Source organism: Siniperca chuatsi, linkage group LG6 (genome assembly GCF_020085105.1).
Source record: "Siniperca chuatsi isolate FFG_IHB_CAS linkage group LG6, ASM2008510v1, whole genome shotgun sequence".
Classification (NCBI taxonomy): domain Eukaryota; kingdom Metazoa; phylum Chordata; class Actinopteri; order Centrarchiformes; family Sinipercidae; genus Siniperca; species Siniperca chuatsi.
The window spans coordinates 7,525,065-7,544,748 of record NC_058047.1 but is presented as its reverse complement, the minus strand read 5'-3'; the positions used below and the strand labels follow the sequence as shown (position 1 = coordinate 7,544,748).

Genomic DNA, 19,684 nt, shown 5'->3' with positions numbered 1-19,684 from the left:
TGAATTTTAAAAAAGCACAAACAGTTAGATGCTAGATGTTAATTTATTACACAAAGTAGGCGAAAAGCTCAATTGAAGATGACTCAAATAATTATTACTCACAACTTGTATGAAAACCAAGAGACCTGAGTTGGAACAAGGGCAAACACAACATCAGTGACTACGGGGATGAGTGAGGGGATTAGTAAGAGCATAAATAAGCCCTCAGCAAAGTCAGCACACTTTTTCAGGAGCAGTTACTCACATCCAGCCTTGCCAGCCAAGAGCCAAAAATGTATTAAATGTTATTCTGATTTTAAATCAGCGATAGGAAAAGGTTGTGGTGCCCCAGAGATGTACAACCCAAGAGGTGACATAGAGCAATGTGAGAGTGGATGAGAATTTTAGATGAAATTACTTTACTTGCCTAAAATCCAGTGATTGATATTGTACTAATCAGAAAGTGTATGACTGGTCCTGTCTGGCTCAGCCTTCTGGAGTAACTGATTGAGAATCAGAACTGGATGCTCTGTACTATGCTATCACACTGCATCCAGCCAGCCACCTTCTGTAAAATATACTACTAGTGTCACACTTTAATGGCAGGCCATCACATCTACAGTGTTCGCCAGACTGTATGATATCATGGTCATAAATTAGCCCAGATCGTCTATGAGGCAATAGCAGAGGGTGGGAGAAAGTGAGTGCTGAGAGTGAGACAGTCAAGAGAAAGACAGAGAAAGTTTAAGAGAGTCAGTGTTTACTGGTGTACAAGCCTCTCCTCCCAGCAGGAATTCTTTCCATGTTTCATCATCACTGCCCGCTTGCCCATACACAAACGTCTATGGAGGGAGGTTGAATCACCTCCTGATGTCATTTCCTCAACTTTCACTTACAGTCACATTGAGAAACAACATGCTTTCAGATGTGATGGGCTTTAACATGTACAGTATATAGTATATGTACAGTGTACATGTTTACATGTACTGTCTACAGGCCTCAAACAATGAATTCAGCAACAGAGATAAGGCCACCAAAACAGAGCTCATCAACAGCCTTTAAATTGCATGCAGTGTGCAAACTCTCTCACTGTGGTCACATTGCTATTGGATTTAGTGGAACAGACATCAGCTTCACAGCATGCTCTTAGTCAGTAAAAACTGCCGAGAACAAAAAAAGAACCAGTGTAATCAACGCAGGCAGAACCAATGGTTTGAGAGAACTACAGTGCCTTCAGAATAATTCAGCAGGGGTGAAGTCATTGGTTTTCCATACAGGCATTGTACATTAAAAAGGAGCAGAGGTGTTATACGTTGGACTAAATGAAAGCTTAGTTCATCTTCTAATAATGAAAACATACATTTCCCACACAGGCAGCTGTTATCTGTCCTCTGTAGGGTTGGCACAGATTAGTTTGCATCCCCACATATATCTAAACAAAGGCTTACCAGGAGGGATGCAAAATTGTTTAAACAAAATGGCCATGGTCCTTGTAGCATAAATTAACAGGCTAGTGGTAGCTTCTGTAGCTGGTGGCAATTATTAAGATCAGTCAAAAATCATCTCCAGTACTGTACAATCAATAGCAATTATTACTAAGCAGTAGTCAGGTCTCAATGGCAGTACTTTCAATATCAATCACAAAATCAACAAATCACATAAAACAAATAACTGCGATCACACCAAAAGTTAATATCTCCAGAAGGCTTTTCAAGAACTGTATTTTTAGAATGAGAAATCAAAGGAACCTAGTAGTCGGATTGATGGCCATGCATTTTTATAAAATACACAATGGTGTGTTAGTGGTTTTGAAATAATGAATGGTCATGAAATTTACTCAGAACCAACTGTAAATAAACAGAAGTCATTAAAAATACAAGTTTAAGACTGCTAAATAGCAACACTGACAATAACCTTTTTATAGCAGTAGCAGGATTTTTTTTTCCTCCACCTTGCTCCAAAATACAGAGTCCCAATTGCAAACACAATAACCAAACACACAAAATCAAATCACAGTTAAAATGGTACATGTAAACAGTATAAACCAACTGTATACATGTTTCACTGTAGAAGTCTGTGTTAGTTACATAATTCATAAACCTGCAGGGCAATGTTGGTAAGACTGTACTTTTCGATGCCAACAAAAACTATTTATCAAACAGATCCACCTGGTGTTGTTGGTCCAGTGCTCTGTTCTGCGTGGTTCTCTTAAAGGGTTGTAAACATCGAACAGTAAGTGAGGATTGGTCTACACACGAGCAGTAGGGGTTCTGCAGGTTTGGGGGGGGGTCAATATGGCACATGGTCTACTAATCTTCTGATCTGGGATCAGATCTTCCCTCATCAGACTTGTAATTAATTAGAATAAAATTTTAATAGTTTGTAGACTAGTTGTTAAGAAGCAGAATACTGTCAAAAACAGTTGGCTTGAGAATTTATGACCCATTATCTAACCTGCAAGCCTGTTCTTTTGTATGTTAAAATGTTAAAATATAAAATCAAGAGCAAAATAAAAATTAATGTGATAGCCTTACAGAGACAATGATAACCTAAAACTAATTGTGTTTTATGTCAACTGAACTATTCACACACTTTTTAATGTAATTTGAGCATTTTGGGGGAAAGGGGAGACGAGATGACTCCCTCCAATTTATATTTTCTTTGTCCCTCAGCAACAACAAACTTGCCTGTCTTTCCCCTAAGTACAAAGATAGTTAAACCTCGGGATCCTTGGTTACCGTGCACTAAGAGACCCCCTGGTGAGCATGCTCAGATGTTGGCCTTCTTGTTGATGAGTACAGAGCAGCATGTGAGGGCTCCATCCACTTTGACCTTCTCCATGTTGGACACAGGGATCAGCATGTGGTCCTTCAGTTTCTCAAACACCTGCGGGACACACAGACAAGGCTGTCATTGGAAAAACTGACTTCCTGTCATTTTAAGATTATTCTGTTTAGAATTTATCGATGGTTATTATAAAATTATGTCAGCTGAAATTCAACAGATCATCGGTTTTCAGCCAAATATCATAGGAAAAATATGTTTTAATGCTATGATATATTTGGGAAATCAAGAACATGCCCTTCTACATTAAAGAAATAATCAAATACAAAATAGATATTGTCATGGCAACAGCTACCTCCTGGCTCTGCCCTTGGGTATCAGATCTGTAAGCCAGTGTTACAGGTATTGACCAGCCAGCACTACAACAAGCTCTTTAAAAAAGGCTCAACTGGCCGTAGTTTAACTTAAAACTTATGCAACACTTAAAATTGTTTACTCTACTTGTCAACTTGCAATGTTCTGCGATATAAAAGCCCTGCAGAGAGACACAAAATGTGAAGTAGGAGAACAAGCATTCAAGAAGGTTTCCTGGTCTCCCGGCAAAATATAAAAAAAGATGGGAGTGAGAACTATTACGACATTCTCAAAAGACCCTCATAAAGTAGTGTGTCACCCTGTGGACATTTTCCAGAAGAAAACCAGTGTTTTCCTACCAGACCTCCAAACCAGGATATTTTTCTCTTTAAACTCACTTCAACCCTGCTGTGATACTGAGCGAGGCCTTGCGGCACAGCCAGAGGGGCCAACTAAACAAATTCTTATCTCATGATGCAATGTGGCTGACGAAGCCTCTGGTGATCCAAATGCCATGTTTAAAGCCACCACACTCAAATGTAAAGGCTGGGGCTCTTCCTTAAGTAATTTAAACAATGGCACTGCACCATGATGCTCTTCTGTACCATCATTATACCACTTAACAATACGGCATTAATGCATATTTCTGTAACATTTTCACATAATTACTTTTTTGCAGGTCTTTGGTCAAAAACTAAAGTATTAAATAGATTTTAATTTTGACCTGATGGCACTAGATGAGTTAAGGGATCACCAAAGTTATTAGAGTTGATCCTGAGGGGAACATGAATACATGTACCAAATTGAATGGCAGCGCATCCAATAGTTGGGGTTGACATCTCACTCCGACCACAAATGTCAACCTCATGGTGGCACTAGATGAAAAGTCAGAGGATCACCAGAGTCATTAGAATTCATCCTCTGGGTACCATGAATGTGTGTACCAAATTTCATGGCAATCCGTCCAATAGTTGTGGAGATATTTCGCTAAAAACAAAATGTCAACTTCATGGTGACACCAGATCAGATGGAATCCTCCTCTGGGGAACATGAACATCTGTCTGGCAATCCATCCAACACTTGTTGAGATATTTCAGTCTGAACCAAAGTTTTGGACCGACTGAGCAACACTGCCATTTAAAAAAACATCTGTTTAGACCATATGATCAGAGGATCGACTCAGGGAAGGTAGTGCTTTTATATAACTCCCCCAAAACAACATCAGTAAATCCCCCACCGTTTATAGCATCTCCACCTCCAAAGTGTCTCTGTTTTTGAATATTTCCAGCCGAGTTCTCATTATTGCGGTTGAGATTTATATGTTGGGTCGGAGGGTGGCATGGTCCCACACAGTAGGGGCGGCTGTTTTTCACTGGGCCTGTTGTCTGCTCAGTTTCTTTATCTCCAAACTGAGTCTTCTAGAGCCGTCGCCACTGCTACCCATTAAAGATGTCCCGTCTCCACCCCCTCCGACCCCACCAATCCTCTCTCATGACCCCCTGCCTTTGTTAATGTGGAACTCTTATGTAACTTCACGAGCAAACTAAAAATAGACCGGAGATTAAGACAGACAATGTTTAGAGTTAGAAAGCAGCAGAAGTCTTGCAGAATGTCTCTGTGCTGAAAAATCTCTACATCTCATTGGAGGAACAAGCAACAAGTTCCAACTATAGACTTTCTATACAACAGGGCATGATAGTCAACTCTGATAAAACTATCCCTGCCTGTGTTATGTCTTGTGCTATTTATATTTTTCCATTTTCTTTAAGCTACAATTTCTTAAACACAGGTTTGGACCAAAAATGGGTTTCAGGCCAATTTCTGGTGGGTTTGAACATTGAAACTGGATCATGGAACAAACATACATTTCTCAAATATTGTTCCAAATGGTCCACTAAAAAGGTGCTACCAAAGCAGGAAGCATGAGTTACATAAATAGATTTTTATTATGCTCAAGTTGAATTCCCTCAGTTAATCTTCCTGGAAAAAACTGATCCTTCGCTGTGGATGTAAGTCCAAAGACGCATAATTTTGTGAATTCTTCCTTCTAAAAATAGCTGGCGGAGGTTGGGGTTTTAACCACAGAGTACATTTTGAGGTCTGAGCACTGTCTCTGCACATTGTAGGTTGCTGGGTTCGATCCTATAAGAATCCTTTTGACTTGTTGTGATGTGGAGTGACCCCAAAGCATCTAAATAACACAGCTACTGCTAAGTCTTTCCAAACCCCAACAAAGTGAGACGATAACACATAATTCACGGTGAGCTACTGTGGAAAACAATATGCAAGTGTCATGAGTGAAAGGCACATATTGCCGGTTTTTGCAAGTAGGTCACTGTATGTTTGAAAGAAATTTAAGAAAGGTTATGGTTATACATGTTCATGCAGTGATAGTGTATGCTGCGAGACACTGTTGAAGATGAGTTCAGCCAGGTACAGTGAGCCAGCATACAGCACTTAACAGTTTAACACAGAACACATTCTATAAGGATAGTTCTTCAGGGGGCACCCAGGGCAACTCTTCAACATTTCTTTGAAATTATAGATTCCTTTTAGAGTTTCCTTTATGAGTTCCTGAAATAGTGCCAACTTGGCAACCATAAGTACAAAAAGACTATTTTTCTATCTAACGGCAAGCCATTTTACTTTAATCTGGATTGGTGCAGTCAGGGATGCATCTTTTTTTAAGATACATTTTTGTCATTTTGCCTTTATTTTACAGTTCACACTACTAATAAGTAGTTTTAAGTGTAGAAAAGAAATAAAATGTAACAAGTATTTTTTTTGTAATTTGCTTGCTTATTAAAAGATTAAATCATCTGTATAGTTTGTATATGAAGATATTTAAGATACTACGCCTTATAAAGTTGATATGGCGACAAAACAGTGGCTTATTTACATGTCCTGCGTATACGGAGCAGCATTAGCATTCATTTGGAGTTGTGATTGTGTTCATCTGACAAATGAAAGTCCAACATTGACTTTCCTTTTAGCCCTGGTTTGGTCTCCAACATCTCCTAAGGGAAATAGCTGTCTCTTTAGCTGCTAAATGCTCCACTATGTTCACCAGCTGGTTTCTAACAATGTCTATGAGTTATTTAATGCTGGGAAGGACACATACATTACGGTTTATCAATGGGGAGAGTTTTTCCGCTGAAAACAGCTGCCTGCTGCGTCTAGAAATGATGAGAGCGGTGAAACTGAACCAAAACAGCAAAGTTGCGAACCAAAAACCAAAACAATGAGCTGAAAGACTCTATAATGCTCTGCGGAGCTGGGGGGAACTGCAGAATCAGGTGATAATTCTCTGTGGATTCGACACAACAAGTGACCTCACATACACATAGTCATTTAATCCACTGTTAATAAAAATGTTGATTATAACAGCTTTAAGAATGGTTTTGATGATCAACTTTGTTGATTAACTCAAATTCTGTGGAAAATACCACCCTCCCAGAGTTTTTTTTCCTATGACTCCTACGTCTCTGGCTCCTAGTCTGTGGTCAGACTCATGTCCACAAAAGATCACTTCACATAAAACTGCAGGTTCCTTTGTTAAAAAAGCACAGTGCTGGCTGTGGTTGACCTGCAGTGGCCTGTGTAAAACAACCACATAGATTCTGCAGGATTTTCCTCACCAGCCAGTTGTTTGTCTCAGAGGTCTGGACAGGACGGAGAGCATCAAAGGCAAGTGATCTTTAAATTGAAGCCACAAACCAGTCTGGCTGTCCTGACGGTGTTTCTTCCTCCCAAAGGTATAACATCAGGATTGCAAATACATGTGTGATTGTGTGCATGAGACAATGTTACTGTGTGTGGATGTGAAATAAGCTGAGCATTACCTTTGAACTCTCTGGAAACTCCTCTGCTGTGCAGTGCAGAAGCACATGTCCCTTATCAGGTAGATTCATGTAGATGCAGTTGGCAGCGAGGTCATCAGGCACCGTCAGTTTGTCATAACGATGGTCACTCATTTGCTGCATGATCTACACACACATATAAGAGACAGACAGGAAATAGACATTTAGGTATACAAACAACAGGCTGTGGGAGTCCACATGACATTCAGAGAGACAGACAGAAAACAGTATTCAGACAATCAGACACTTTGAGGCAGAAGCAAGGCCACAGTACCAAAGGCAGAACCACATCTTTCTGCTGGCCAAACCACTTTCAGGGCCTGGGGGGCCTTAATGGAGAATGCAGGAGAAGATAGACATTCTTTCTCAGCAGATGTCATGTTATTTATGTAATCTGAAGGAGTTGAAGGTGGAACAGGCGGTGAGGGGAGAGAGGCTGAGAAGACACCCATGTTGCCAAGTGGAAGTCGGGGGGTGAGGATGTTATGACCAGAGGAGAGGCAGGTGCCTCTTAATGTTTATGAGCAGAAAATCTGCGGACGGATACCTCAGAGACGAGAAGGGGAGGGGAGGTGGAAAGCGAGTAAAAAAAAATCCAATGCGTCAACATTCAGAAAAGGTATTTTGAAAAGGGAGATTTTTTACCAAATATAGACCTCCTCTGTCTCTTTTTTACACTTTTCTACTGCTCCTCTTTCTGTCATCATCTTTCATCTTCAATCATGAGCAGGATGAGTTCAGTCAAACAAGGTAATTATTAAAAGTTGAAATTATGAAAAAAATGTAATTTCTGTAGATCAGACTTTGCTTATGAAATTCACCAAATGCTATCTATGGGACTACACTGCAACCAAAATGTGTGACGTCTGCTTGACACACATAGGTTTGGAGGAGTGACTGAGTGAATTTGATGACACAAATACAAACATGGGAGGAAAATGTGTGGTTTGTGAGCACAATGGGCTTTGTGGCTGAAGATGTTTTCATTTCAGTTCCCACTGACTGGGTCTGCTGCAATAGGGAGGACCAGGGAGTTTACTGAGATGGGAAAGGCCTTTTTCTCTGTGAGTTATATACAAATATGTATTACTTTGCATTATATTACTCGCATAATAAGTGGAATACACTCACACTCCTTGTACCCTGAAAAAAGTTAGTTATTGTCATGCAAACAGATGTCTATTGCCAACTGATCCAACCCAATAGCAAATGTGCTCTGTTAGGGCTTTCCTGGGAAAATCTATTTGGCACACAGGAAGTGACACATTTTATGTTTCTGGCAGCAGCAACAGTGTTTGGTTGGAATAAATAGAAGAACAATTGTGCGAATAGTGTGAGCAGTAAATCCCATCATTAAAGAGAAAACCCAAGGAAAAAGTTTTCACAAGACTTGACTCATTGTTAAATGGAGCAGTGATCTCTGGAAAGTGTCGTGCAAAACCAACACAGAAATTAAGTTTTGAACCAACAATGTTAGAAACAAAGTATAAAAAAGGTAATCATACATTACACCAGCAAACTGATAGAGCCACTAATATTTTTATACATCTAAGAACCATATTATTTTTGATTAATAAACTTTTAAAATTAACAGGCCCTTCAAATGACTGATAATGCAAAAAAAATCAAATTCACTTTATAGGAGCTGACATTGCAGGGCTACAGGGTGGAGTACAAGAAGTGTGTGTGCATATGGCTGTATGTGTGTAACCACACCACACACATTCCCAGGTCACTTGTGGGTGTGTTAGGTAATTGCAGCAGCCCTAAATGAAAACACTGTCCATGTGCGTGACCGCCAACACCGTCTCTCACACACAAGGGGGATTTAGAGTGGTAGAGAGGAAAGTAAACGTTGACTCCAAAGATCACAGTTGTTCCTGCTTCACTCTGTCTCTAAAAGATCTCATTTTCTCAATAAAGACGGAGAGGATAAACTATTCAGGGTGTATAGAAAATGCCCTACAGCAGAATGTCTTCGTGCTTCGTGTAAAGTTCTGACCCATGAAATCCTTAGAAAATTTCACCTGGCTAATGGAACAGTTGGTTCTCTGGCCTTATATTGACCGGGTGTACCCACTGACAATGAACAGATTACTAGCTCAAGTATTTTTAATATTGAAGTTGTTTTAATTTATTCAAATTTTGGGCCTCAAGAAATAAAACATCAAGGGAAGGTTATCGTGGTTACTGTATGTTTTTAAGCACTTCTTAGATTAGACTTTCAGAAGCTTTTGCTAACATCAGTTCGTCTGCCTGACATCATTAATATTTCTCTGATTTGTGCATCTTCATCAAGTGTTAAAAGGGACAGTTCACCCCAAAATCAAAAAATCATATTTTCCCTCTAATCTGTAGTGCTATTTATCCATCTAGATTGTTTTGGTTTGAGTTGCTGTGTTTTGGAGATATCAGCCGTAGAGATGTCTGCATTTTTTGACACAGATAAGAGGAAAAATATGTATTTTTGATTTCGGGGTGAACTGTCCCATTAAGAGCAAAAGAAAAAATGAAGAACCAAGGCTTCTACATAGTCATCCTGGCCCTCAACCAGGTATAAAGCTATAGCAAATCAGCAGCAGCTTACTTCTGGACAGTGGCTGAGGTCCAGGTAATACACAGAGTGGTAACTGGGCAGCAGAATCTGCTCAGTCAGAGCTGCTAAAACAAAATATTTACTGGAAGGTAATAAAATCCACCCTGGGCAATGACAATCTTGACCAGTTAACAAAAACACAATGACAATTTACTGGACCTCCACCGTGATCATCAGCATAATCTGTGTTTTGGCTCCTGGTATGAATATCTATAATGCACATTGTAGTAATCCTTCCCAGGAAGCCTTTAAAAGTTTTACAATACTTCTTTTCACTGATGAACAACAGCAGCATGTACAAGACAAATCCTACTTGAGGCTGGAATTGAATTAGCTTCCTGTTGATGTATAATAAATGTTGGTTATTGCTCCTTGACACACATTTCACTCTGGAAATATTATTGGAGTGTTTATTGCTGCACCCTAAGGTATTTGATGGAAGATGACTAGGATGGAAGGAAGGGGAGGGGAGGATGCAGAACATCTCTGATAATACTGAGAAAAGAAAAGAATTCAGAATAGTACCCTGAAACAATTCCCATTTTTAATGTTTTTCAAGGCAATGGAGTCAAGGCAAGGCAATGATTCAGAGACCCTTTTCTGTAATCTATCATCTGGTATCAGCTGATTCTGTCTGATTCTGCAGCTGACTCAGGGACTCGATAACATAATTGGAAAGGAAAGCTAGTGCTCAAATGCCATATATGGCCCTTTTCCTGATATGATACACACTGCAAAAATGCTAGTGGTGGGGATGTCTGCCGGTCTGTTGGTCCACTATTTGGGCCAGACTGAAATATCTCAACAACTATTGAAAAGATTGCCATGAAAATTTGTACATAAATTCATGTCCCCCAAAGGATGAATTTGAACTTTTCCTCTAGTTTAACCAATACTTTGGTTAATGACTAAATACCTGCAAAACTAATGACATTCCCATCAGCCTCAGCTATACTTTGTGTTTAGTGCTAATAAGCAAATGCTAGCATGCTAACATGCTGAAATAAGATAGTGAATATGGTAAACATTATACCTGCTAAACTTCGCCCTGTTAGCATTATCATTGTGAGCATGTTAGCATGCTGATGTTAGCATTTAGCAGTAGAGCCGTTAGCGGGGCTGTAGACTCTTTTTCTCTTCCGATTATTGTCCCAGGATGAAACAAGGCGACAGTTCAGAGACCTAAATCTGTAATCTAAAATGTGGTATCAGCTGCTGCTTTGACATCACAGGCAAGGAAACCTAATGCCATTCTTTTCCTGATATTAAACATACTAGATAACCCATCAATTTGTTCATCAAACATCAACATTAATCAAAAATGTAGAATATGTTCATATTTTGGTAACTTGCTTGTGTATGTGTGTTTGTGATCAGGATTTGGTCATCAAACACAACTCATCCTGAATATAACCTTCACCATGTTGTCACCTCATTACCTATAAAACTCAAGAGCATGGAAACATCCTTGAGGTGAAGATCAAACCCTGACCAGTAGAGAGTAATGACCTCATGAATCAAACTGTAAAATGGTGATGGTGAGCTAGAGCCTGGCCGCAAGTCCACTTTTGGGAGGGAATAGTGTGTGAGAGAACAAGGACAGGGAGTGGGTGCTGCAGCCTCTGACAGAGGCGATATTTTGGGGATGATGACTTCATGAGTGAAGTTTGGCAGTGACAGCGGCAGATGGATGATGAAATCCATCCGGTCAACATGTATTCTCATTCTTGGGAGAGATAAACACAGACAGGAGACGACAACTACACATATACACATCCTGAACACTGAGCCTTATTGTTAAAAAAATCACAGATAAAGACAGAGCCAAACTGTAAAACAGAGTAAAAATTAACAGCCTAATTAACCAGATGTCAGTGATATATATAGACCCTCTAATCCAAACTGATACTGCAAACAGGTCAGGTCCTCCTCTCTTTTTCAGTGCAGCTCCTATAGCAGCAAAATCTAGCTCCCTAAAAACTGAATTAGTCGGGCTCCAACTTTAATTTGTACAAAGTGTCTTTGTCCAAAGGTACACAGACATGGAGTCTCGTTGCTATAAGAGCTGTATCCACATCCAAAACAAGCACTTTGAATTCATTAAAACAGCATTCATGAGATCTCACTCCCCCCACAATGAGAACATTACCTAATTACAAATCCAGGGTCGTTAAAAGTCCTTTAAAACAGGAGCTAATTGCTGCAAGAGAGGGTGACGTAAGCCATAATTAGAAAGCGAGCAGTCTGTCATTAAGTCTTGCTAACGGCCACTCCTTGCTCCAGTAGCTAATTACTGGGGTGATCAAACAGGCAGGAATCTTAATGAGTCGATGCAGGAATAAAACAACTAGCGTGTGTGTTAATGCATAGATTCTCGAGATATTCTTGCTTCAAAAATGCAAACGTGCTTACAAAACCAACCAGTCTGATCTTGTGCTGCTCTCATCCAGTATTTTGCCTCATTAGGATGTGCTGTTAGATTGTCTGGTTTTAATTGCCCCTGAGATACACTGACTTTTAAATGACTTGAAAGTAACCTTGGGTTTGGGCCAGTAGGGGGAGACATCACACTAGGAGGCAGGTGAAAAGCCCTGCCAGTGAGGACCTGTCAGGGTCAAGGCAGTATATGCTTGTGTGTAAGTCTTCATACTTATGTAATTAGATGTACAGCATGTGTCTATGCTGTGTAAATACGACATTACATATTCCACTGTATTTCAGTCATGTGTGCTGTCAAAAAAGTTCACATTCAGTCTCACGTGTTGGATGTTTGGGAATTTTCACAATAATTCCATCAGAGGGATAGGCAGAGATTTATTACTCTCTTTGTGAAAACGATCAATCTGTCTGATTCAGAAGCCTTTTATACAGTAATGAGCTCAAGCTGTTTAATGGAAGGACAACACCTTTGTAATTGAAGCCGGAGTGTGAGCGCCAGGGGCAATCCCCTCAGATTAGCTGAGAATATGAATTAATGAGGACGGATTAAGGTGACAGGTGGTTTCAATGTGTTTGCAGTGGGAAGCAGCAATCGAGCTGTAAGTAAGGGAGTCTGCTCTGAATCAACACGTGTGATGTCCTGTCTTGTTGTGTTATTCTTGCTGAATACTTTGCAGAATGGGAGAAAAAAAGCACAGGGCTGTTCATACCAACAGCATCGAGCCAAGACTCGACCAAATGAGAATCCGATGCGTCAATGTGCGTCATTGTCATAAAAACAGTGCCACTACATTGATTCAGTGGTTTCCATGACTACAGCTGGGGGAAGCACTGCAATTGGATGATGCTTTCAATGCACATACACTACGACATCCACGTACACAAACTCCATACTTTGAGGGCTTTCTGTGCTGGTTCACTGGAGCCGATGACAATTAGGCCTGGTCCTCCCATACTGCAGAAGCTTTTCAGGTGCAGCCCTTCCAGCACAGGCACGGTCGACACAGCGTAGTCCTGCAAAACACAATCCAAATAGGTAAAGCAAGAACTGAATATGATGAGCTTCATGAAGATAAGACAGGCCCAGGTGATAAATAATTCATTAAATAATAAAAGGGTCAAACTGTTGAGCAGGAATCACTTTTGGTTTGTTGTTTTTTGTTTCGTCTAAATTGTAATTCTACGTAGGTAGTTCTCTACTGCATTTACAAAAAGAGACAAATCTTATGTACAACAAACAATGTCATAGACCAATATATAAACTGTGGTAATATTGTCCCACACATATCTATAATGACGTGTATGGCTGTATAATGTAAAGCTTCTTCATTTATATGTAGTTGAATCCTAAAAAGATAGGATTGCACAGGTGTGATAACTCAGTGCAAGTCGTCCTTTGTCTGCTTCACAATTCTTTTGAACCACAACAAAGCAATACAGCTCCAGGCAGTGTAAGTGAAATGCACTGTAGTGGTTTGTGCAGTATCGTTAAACTGTGTCTAAAGTGGCCTTTAAATGAAGCAGTGGGCTGCTCAGGGGCGGAAACAGCAGGAGTGTCTGGGAGATGATGTTACTGAGCCCAGGGCTCATGGGGATATTACAGAGCAACTTGTAGGTGCCTGATTGGAGAGATTTTCTCTAGCTGCAGGATGTTGCATACCTAATGTTGAGGTGTTACAAAACAACAGGTAATATAAAATGGCATTTAAAACAACTGCCATTGATAATGGTTTTATTTACACCTGAACATGCTGATTGGGGATCTTTTAAATCCTTTAAGCCCCTAAAAACTTTGCTTCAAATCTTAAGTATTTCTCTATAACATGAAGCAACAATCAAAGTTAACAAAGAGTGTAACAATAAACATCTCAGGTAATCTGCTTCATCAGGACTGTGTGGGTGTGGTTTGATCACATTTAACTGACAGTAGCCATATTAGTGCAGCATAGGATCACTTCTACAGTACTGTATAGGGGCCTATAATGTTTATTTATTTTTAGCCTTCAACAGCTGATTTTGGACTGACCCCTTCATTAAAATGCCTGTTGAAACCCTTGCAAGAATTAAAGCCTGGGGTTCATATTTGACAAATTATAGCATAGCATATCCTGCTGAAATAACATCATTTTACCACTGACTTTGTTTTGATTTTGATGTACTGATTTACTGGACTGGAAGAATTTCCCACTTTCAAGTTGACTGATTGAGCATTTGATACATGGACTCACAATTTGTGACACTTAGACATACTGTAAGCCTTTTGAGAATTGCAAAAGCCAGAGTTGAGTCCTACAGAGATTTGTAAACCTTGAAGTGATACTGAGCTGTAATTTGAATTATGACAGGATATCAGACTATAAGCTTATTTTCCTTCCTGAATCTATGTGAATACATTTACAAGACCATATAAATTTTGATTTGCGCCTAAGAAAATAACTTCCAACTGACATCCACATGTTTTCTTAATCACCATAATATGTTTTGAATGGGCTTTTATAGCTCTTAGCTTCATAAAAACCTATGAAGTGTTGTGTACATTTTCCATCGTTACACTCTATCGTGACATTTTCCATTCAAGTATATGTTAACACTTTTCAGGTCAATATTTGTACTGCATCATTAGCTCAATTAAAGTGCTATGATTCACTGAAATAGTTATTGAGACTGAATAAAAGAATAGCACTTGGCAGTTCACCATGCGAAAAACTTAAATTACTCCATCCCTGATGTTTTCCTGAACTCTTTCCTTGGCACTTGTTTAGAAGATACAAAAGGACAACTGGGAATTATGTAATCTGAACTTTTTTCATTCCTTATCCATGAACAGGAAGTTTTGTTGCAGTGTAAAATTAGAAATACGAGTCATACTTTTCCCTTATCAAGACAAATCCTTGAGGGAATTAAGGGAGAGACAGAGTTGCTTTTCATCTGCACTAACAGGCAGCCATGTTGTGACCCTATTGACTATATGACAGAAGCATTTAAGACTGAGCTTCACTGCTGAGGTCCTTCGCATTGTCCATGTTCATGTGTTATTGGTACAAGTTAGGATTCAACACCTCTTAGCTGTAGATGAAAATAAGTGGTTTTGGCCTCAAAGTTACTTCTTCCCGAACAAACTCATTCAATCAACAGCACCATCTACTCTGACCTCTGCAAGGACCATAAAGAAAAGAGCTTCCACATCTGTACACAGTTGTTGAGTGCTAAACAAACCTGGCAATAAAATGCTCCTTAATTTGATAATGAAAGGAAAAAACAACAGTGCTAGGAGGAATCAATCTGATAAAAAAAACAAACAGAAAAACCAATAATGGCCGCTCAAGCGATTTTTCCTAGTGTCATTTGCCAGAGACGCATCATTAAGTCCTGTCTTATCAAAGATAAGAAAACACAGAGGAATCCAAAATGAGGAATTCAAATCAGATACAGATGGGAAGATGGAAGCACAGCAATAAGGCCATTCCGGTTACTGTAATGTGTTGAACTCTTCACGCCATGATCCACCTCTGAACTTCTGACTCAGCTGGCTTTTCTCTTTTGTTATGGTTTCTCAGAGCAAATCTAAAAGCAATACACATAAGTCTGCAGTATGAAACTCCTTCATGTTACGATAACAGTAAACAAGATAGATAGAATCAGTCTGTGTTTGTGACCCACCCTGTTTGTAGACTGCATGCCTAAATCTGTTGTTTCAGTGTCCACGTTCATCATAATGGAATCTGGTGCAACGCTGTGGGTCATTGATGTGTTTTTAATAGTTTTTGGACAACAATGGAAGCCTTAGCACAGAGTAATAAGCTTTATCAGGCTCTGGCTAAACAGGCAATACTTAATAGATAGTAGGATCAGTTTATTGTTGGTTTTGGCCCTTTCATCAGTACTTTTCCTTGATATGAGTTTATCTGACAGCTTATTAAAGACGAGTTAGTGATTATGTTAAATTTGTCTAATTCAAAGGGAAAAAGACATGACTTAACAGTTTTCATTCTCAAATTGTAACTTTTATTTTAAAAAGACTTAATTGGAGGATAAATAATTAAAGAATTCAATCATCAAATTGACAACAAAGTAGCCAACAGTTAATTCATTCAAAGGATGACAGCATTCACAAAAAAGCTCGGTCTTTACCTTGTAAAGCATGGAAGACTGAGCTTTAAAGACAATTTTTAACATAGAGGTACTGATTGATGATTATGATAATGTGCTGTGTGTTGTGGATTTAAACTCCAACTAGGCATACTGGTTTTAATTGCAAATATGATCATCAGCGATGGATAAGAACTGTGAGAAATATCTTTTTTCTTTTTCCCCATAATAATAATAATAATAATAATAATAGCAGCATGAAAGTGTTCATACAATAATTAACGAGAGAGGTGTTTCCCCTCCCAAATCACCTTTTTATTCAGTGTCATTAACTGCTTGTTTAATCACTGTGTACAGAGGTGGCAGGGGTTTGCGTCAATAGCTGATTAAAAATGCCAGCTCAAAGCCAGCTGAGGCCTGGACCTGGCTACTAACGACTAATTGCCATTGGGACTCTTTACAGCTGCATCCATCAATCAATAATGTCGGAGTGCTCCACTTCAGTGGTGCTAAATAACAAAGTAGAAATACTTTTTTAAATTGTACTCTGCACAATTTATCTTTTTGCTTTCAGTCTAGTACGGTCTAGACCTGCTCTATAGGAAAAGTGCAATGAGATAACTTCTGTTATGAATTGGCACTATATAAATAAAATGGAACTGAATTGAACTTCCCAGAATATTTTTGTTGTTTTTAACTTAACAACAAACAATAGGATGTGTCAAAGGGTTTCCTAGTAACAGTTCATGTTTATATGTAGTGAAAACGCAAGATAAATGGAGTGATGATCCTGTCATCTTACTGATCTAAAGCTTTTATGATTTGATAACATTTATCGCTTCCTTTCTTGTTTGAGATGTCTGATTGCTCACAGCAGGCTTGTGTTTAGGGACCATTTAAGAGACTTAAGAAGTCAGAGTGATGGTTGTACATTAAAAAAAGATAGTTCTGTTAAAATGTTTTTCCATTCTCATATAGTAAAGTGCCCATAACAGCACACAGAGTCAATACATTTGTATATTTTCAACAAAAACAATAGGTCAGATGTGTAATGGGAAAAATGTGCTCGAACCCACAGAGAATTATAACCCCACTCTATGGTTCCCCTCAGTGCTACGGAGCTTTAAAGCGTTGTTTAGTTCAATGTTCTGGTTTTTCAGGCCCGCAACTTTACTGTTTTGGTTCACTCTCGCCACTCTCATCAGTGTCATTTTCAAATGCAGCAGACATGTTTTCAGCGAAAAAACTCTAAAAACCTACTGTACACTACCTGTCTAGCAACAAACAGCAGACAGACAAAGTCAGAAACTAGCTGTTCCTGGCAGTGGAACATTTAGCAGCTAAAGAGTCAGATATTTTCCTCAGGATTAGGTGGAAACCAAAATAGAGCTAAAAGAGAGTAAATATTGGACTTACATTTGCCAGGTGGACAGAAACACGACTCCAAATGTTGCTAATGTTGCTGCTGGATGTGTAATTAAGCAACTGTTGGCTAACATGTTTGCCACGTCAACTTTATATGGTGATAATATGTCAGTATTGTGTTTACAGCTTGTTGCGCTGCCCAAAAGTGGTTAAAAAGACCAATTAACGCAGGTTTAAGTACATTTAAATTCAGATACTTAACTTTAGGACTTATATACTGTATATGTATGTTAGGTAATGGGTCGCTTACACTTTTACTTTAGTCATTTTCAAGCAAAGTATTAATTGTAATTTGGCCACTTTTTACATCACTGCACCATTTAAACTCACCTTAAAGGCATCTGCTAGGATCTCTGCTCCTCTCTGATTGGTCCGTTTGGAAAGGCCCACAAAGAACTCTCGACCTGGAGAAAGAATCAGACGCCACTGAAGATATATACACAATAGATAGGAAAAGAAAGAAAAACACTGTGATTGTTTTTAGTTTTGTGATTCAAAGACAATAACCTTAAAAAAATGTTAATAAATAAATACGTACATTAATAAATAACTAAACATATCTAAATGTAATGAGGCTGTGCAAAACCATAAAAAAGACATATAAGGAACGGAGAAGGCGGACAGCAGAGGGGATACAGGACTTAGAGTAATGAATAGTATAATATCTGCAGTATGCAGTACGACATTTAAAAAGTTCTAAAATCTCTAAAGTCTACAGTGATAAAGTCTAAAAATCTTGAACAGCAGAAATACAGTGAGCCTGTGGAGCTACAGCAGCTGAACACTGCAGTCACCACAGTGTGTATTTTATGCATGCCTGTGAGAAAGGCCAACTGTGGTCAGTATGGTGGGGTACAAACAGACAGAGCCCTGAATGCCTGGCAAGGATGCAGCAGCACACTGAGCTCAGGGATGGGCTCCTAATGTAGCTGCTGAGCCTTTACAAAATGAGCCGTTAGCCGGGGCCCTGCCAACAGGAAATGTTTCTAACCCTGCCATGTGAAACCGATTTCAGCTGGAAGGAACGAGAGCACAAAGCCAGTGTCTAGAAACCCAATTAAGTGTACTATGCTTTTTTCTAGTGTCCTGCGCAGTGTAGAAGACACTGACCCACATTTTAACTCACCACACGACTGTAACAGAATGTACAGAAGATCTAATAAAGACCACCATGCTCTTGATTCTCTGCCCTCATCAATTTTATTACCTGATGCCAGAAGACAATACAGTATGGTACACAATGATTGAATGAAATTCTGTTTAGTGCGCTGGGGCACCAGGTCATCGAGGTCGCACAGAGGAATGTTCGTGTGGAGGATCCCGAAACACAGACACACAATGGTCTTCTCAGTAGTAAACACTCTCTGAGCTGAGACTGCTACATTTTGTTTGTAAATCTTCCATATGTTTTGATTGTTTGTTTTGTAAAATATTTTAATTGGTTTATTTTATTCTGTAGTATTCTATTATATTTTACTATTTGTTGCTTTTTGGAGCTAGGCACAAAAAATTTAATGTGTATGTGACAAATAAACAGGATTTTTTGATTTTTATGTGGATAGCCTCAGGCTGTTGTTTGATTGGTATAATGGTGTAAAAGTTTTAGGTGAACAAAATACAGTGATTGAGCTTACCTGTAAAAAGCACATCTCCTCCATCCAGTGTGGCATTCTCGTCAGTCATTTCCACAATGTTCAGATTCAAAGCCTTCAGAGCTCCTTTCATTGCCTCCGTCTGGAACAAACACAAGGACACAAACAGAAATACACTTAGAACATCTGCTGATATTAAACAAAAGACTAAAGTATAATGACGTACAGTAAGCTACACCACCAAATGGTCCAAACCATCAGCATTTCCTATCTTCAGGAATATTTTGATACAGTACAATTCTAATCACACGTCTGTAAACAAGATGATGAAAATCAGTTTCAGGATTTTCACTGGATTTCTGTAAGGCACAGTATTTCACAGTACCCAGATTCCTGAGACTGAGTGCAATGAAACAAAACCTTTTCTCTCCAACAGGTTGCGATGACATCATTTTAATGAGCCATGAAATGATGTCATTTTGGAGGATGTTAAAACTTTTACAAGGCAGTGGCTGCGGAAAATAGGTACACTGAAGGACCGACACAAACTCTTAAAAAGCCTCTTC

The 19,684-nt window shown here is 39.2% G+C and overlaps 1 protein-coding gene across 7 annotated transcripts in view; it reads right to left on the bottom strand.

Moving 5' to 3' along the window:
* Positions 1–24: 24 nt before the first annotated feature.
* Positions 25–19,684, bottom strand: part of ddah1 (dimethylarginine dimethylaminohydrolase 1) — a 76,095-nt gene continuing 56,435 nt past the window's right edge. For all 7 annotated transcript variants that reach the window (XM_044200976.1, XM_044200973.1, XM_044200972.1 and 4 more), the window contains 5 exons: positions 19,161–19,260; positions 17,857–17,930; positions 12,907–13,026; positions 6,960–7,103; positions 25–2,865 (listed from right to left, as the gene is read on the bottom strand). In XM_044200976.1, the coding sequence (XP_044056911.1) occupies positions 2,749–2,865; positions 6,960–7,103; positions 12,907–13,026; positions 17,857–17,930; positions 19,161–19,251 (546 nt within the window). In that variant the 5' untranslated portion in view covers positions 19,252–19,260 and the 3' untranslated portion in view covers positions 25–2,748. The remainder of the gene's footprint in view (positions 2,866–6,959; positions 7,104–12,906; positions 13,027–17,856; positions 17,931–19,160; positions 19,261–19,684) is intronic.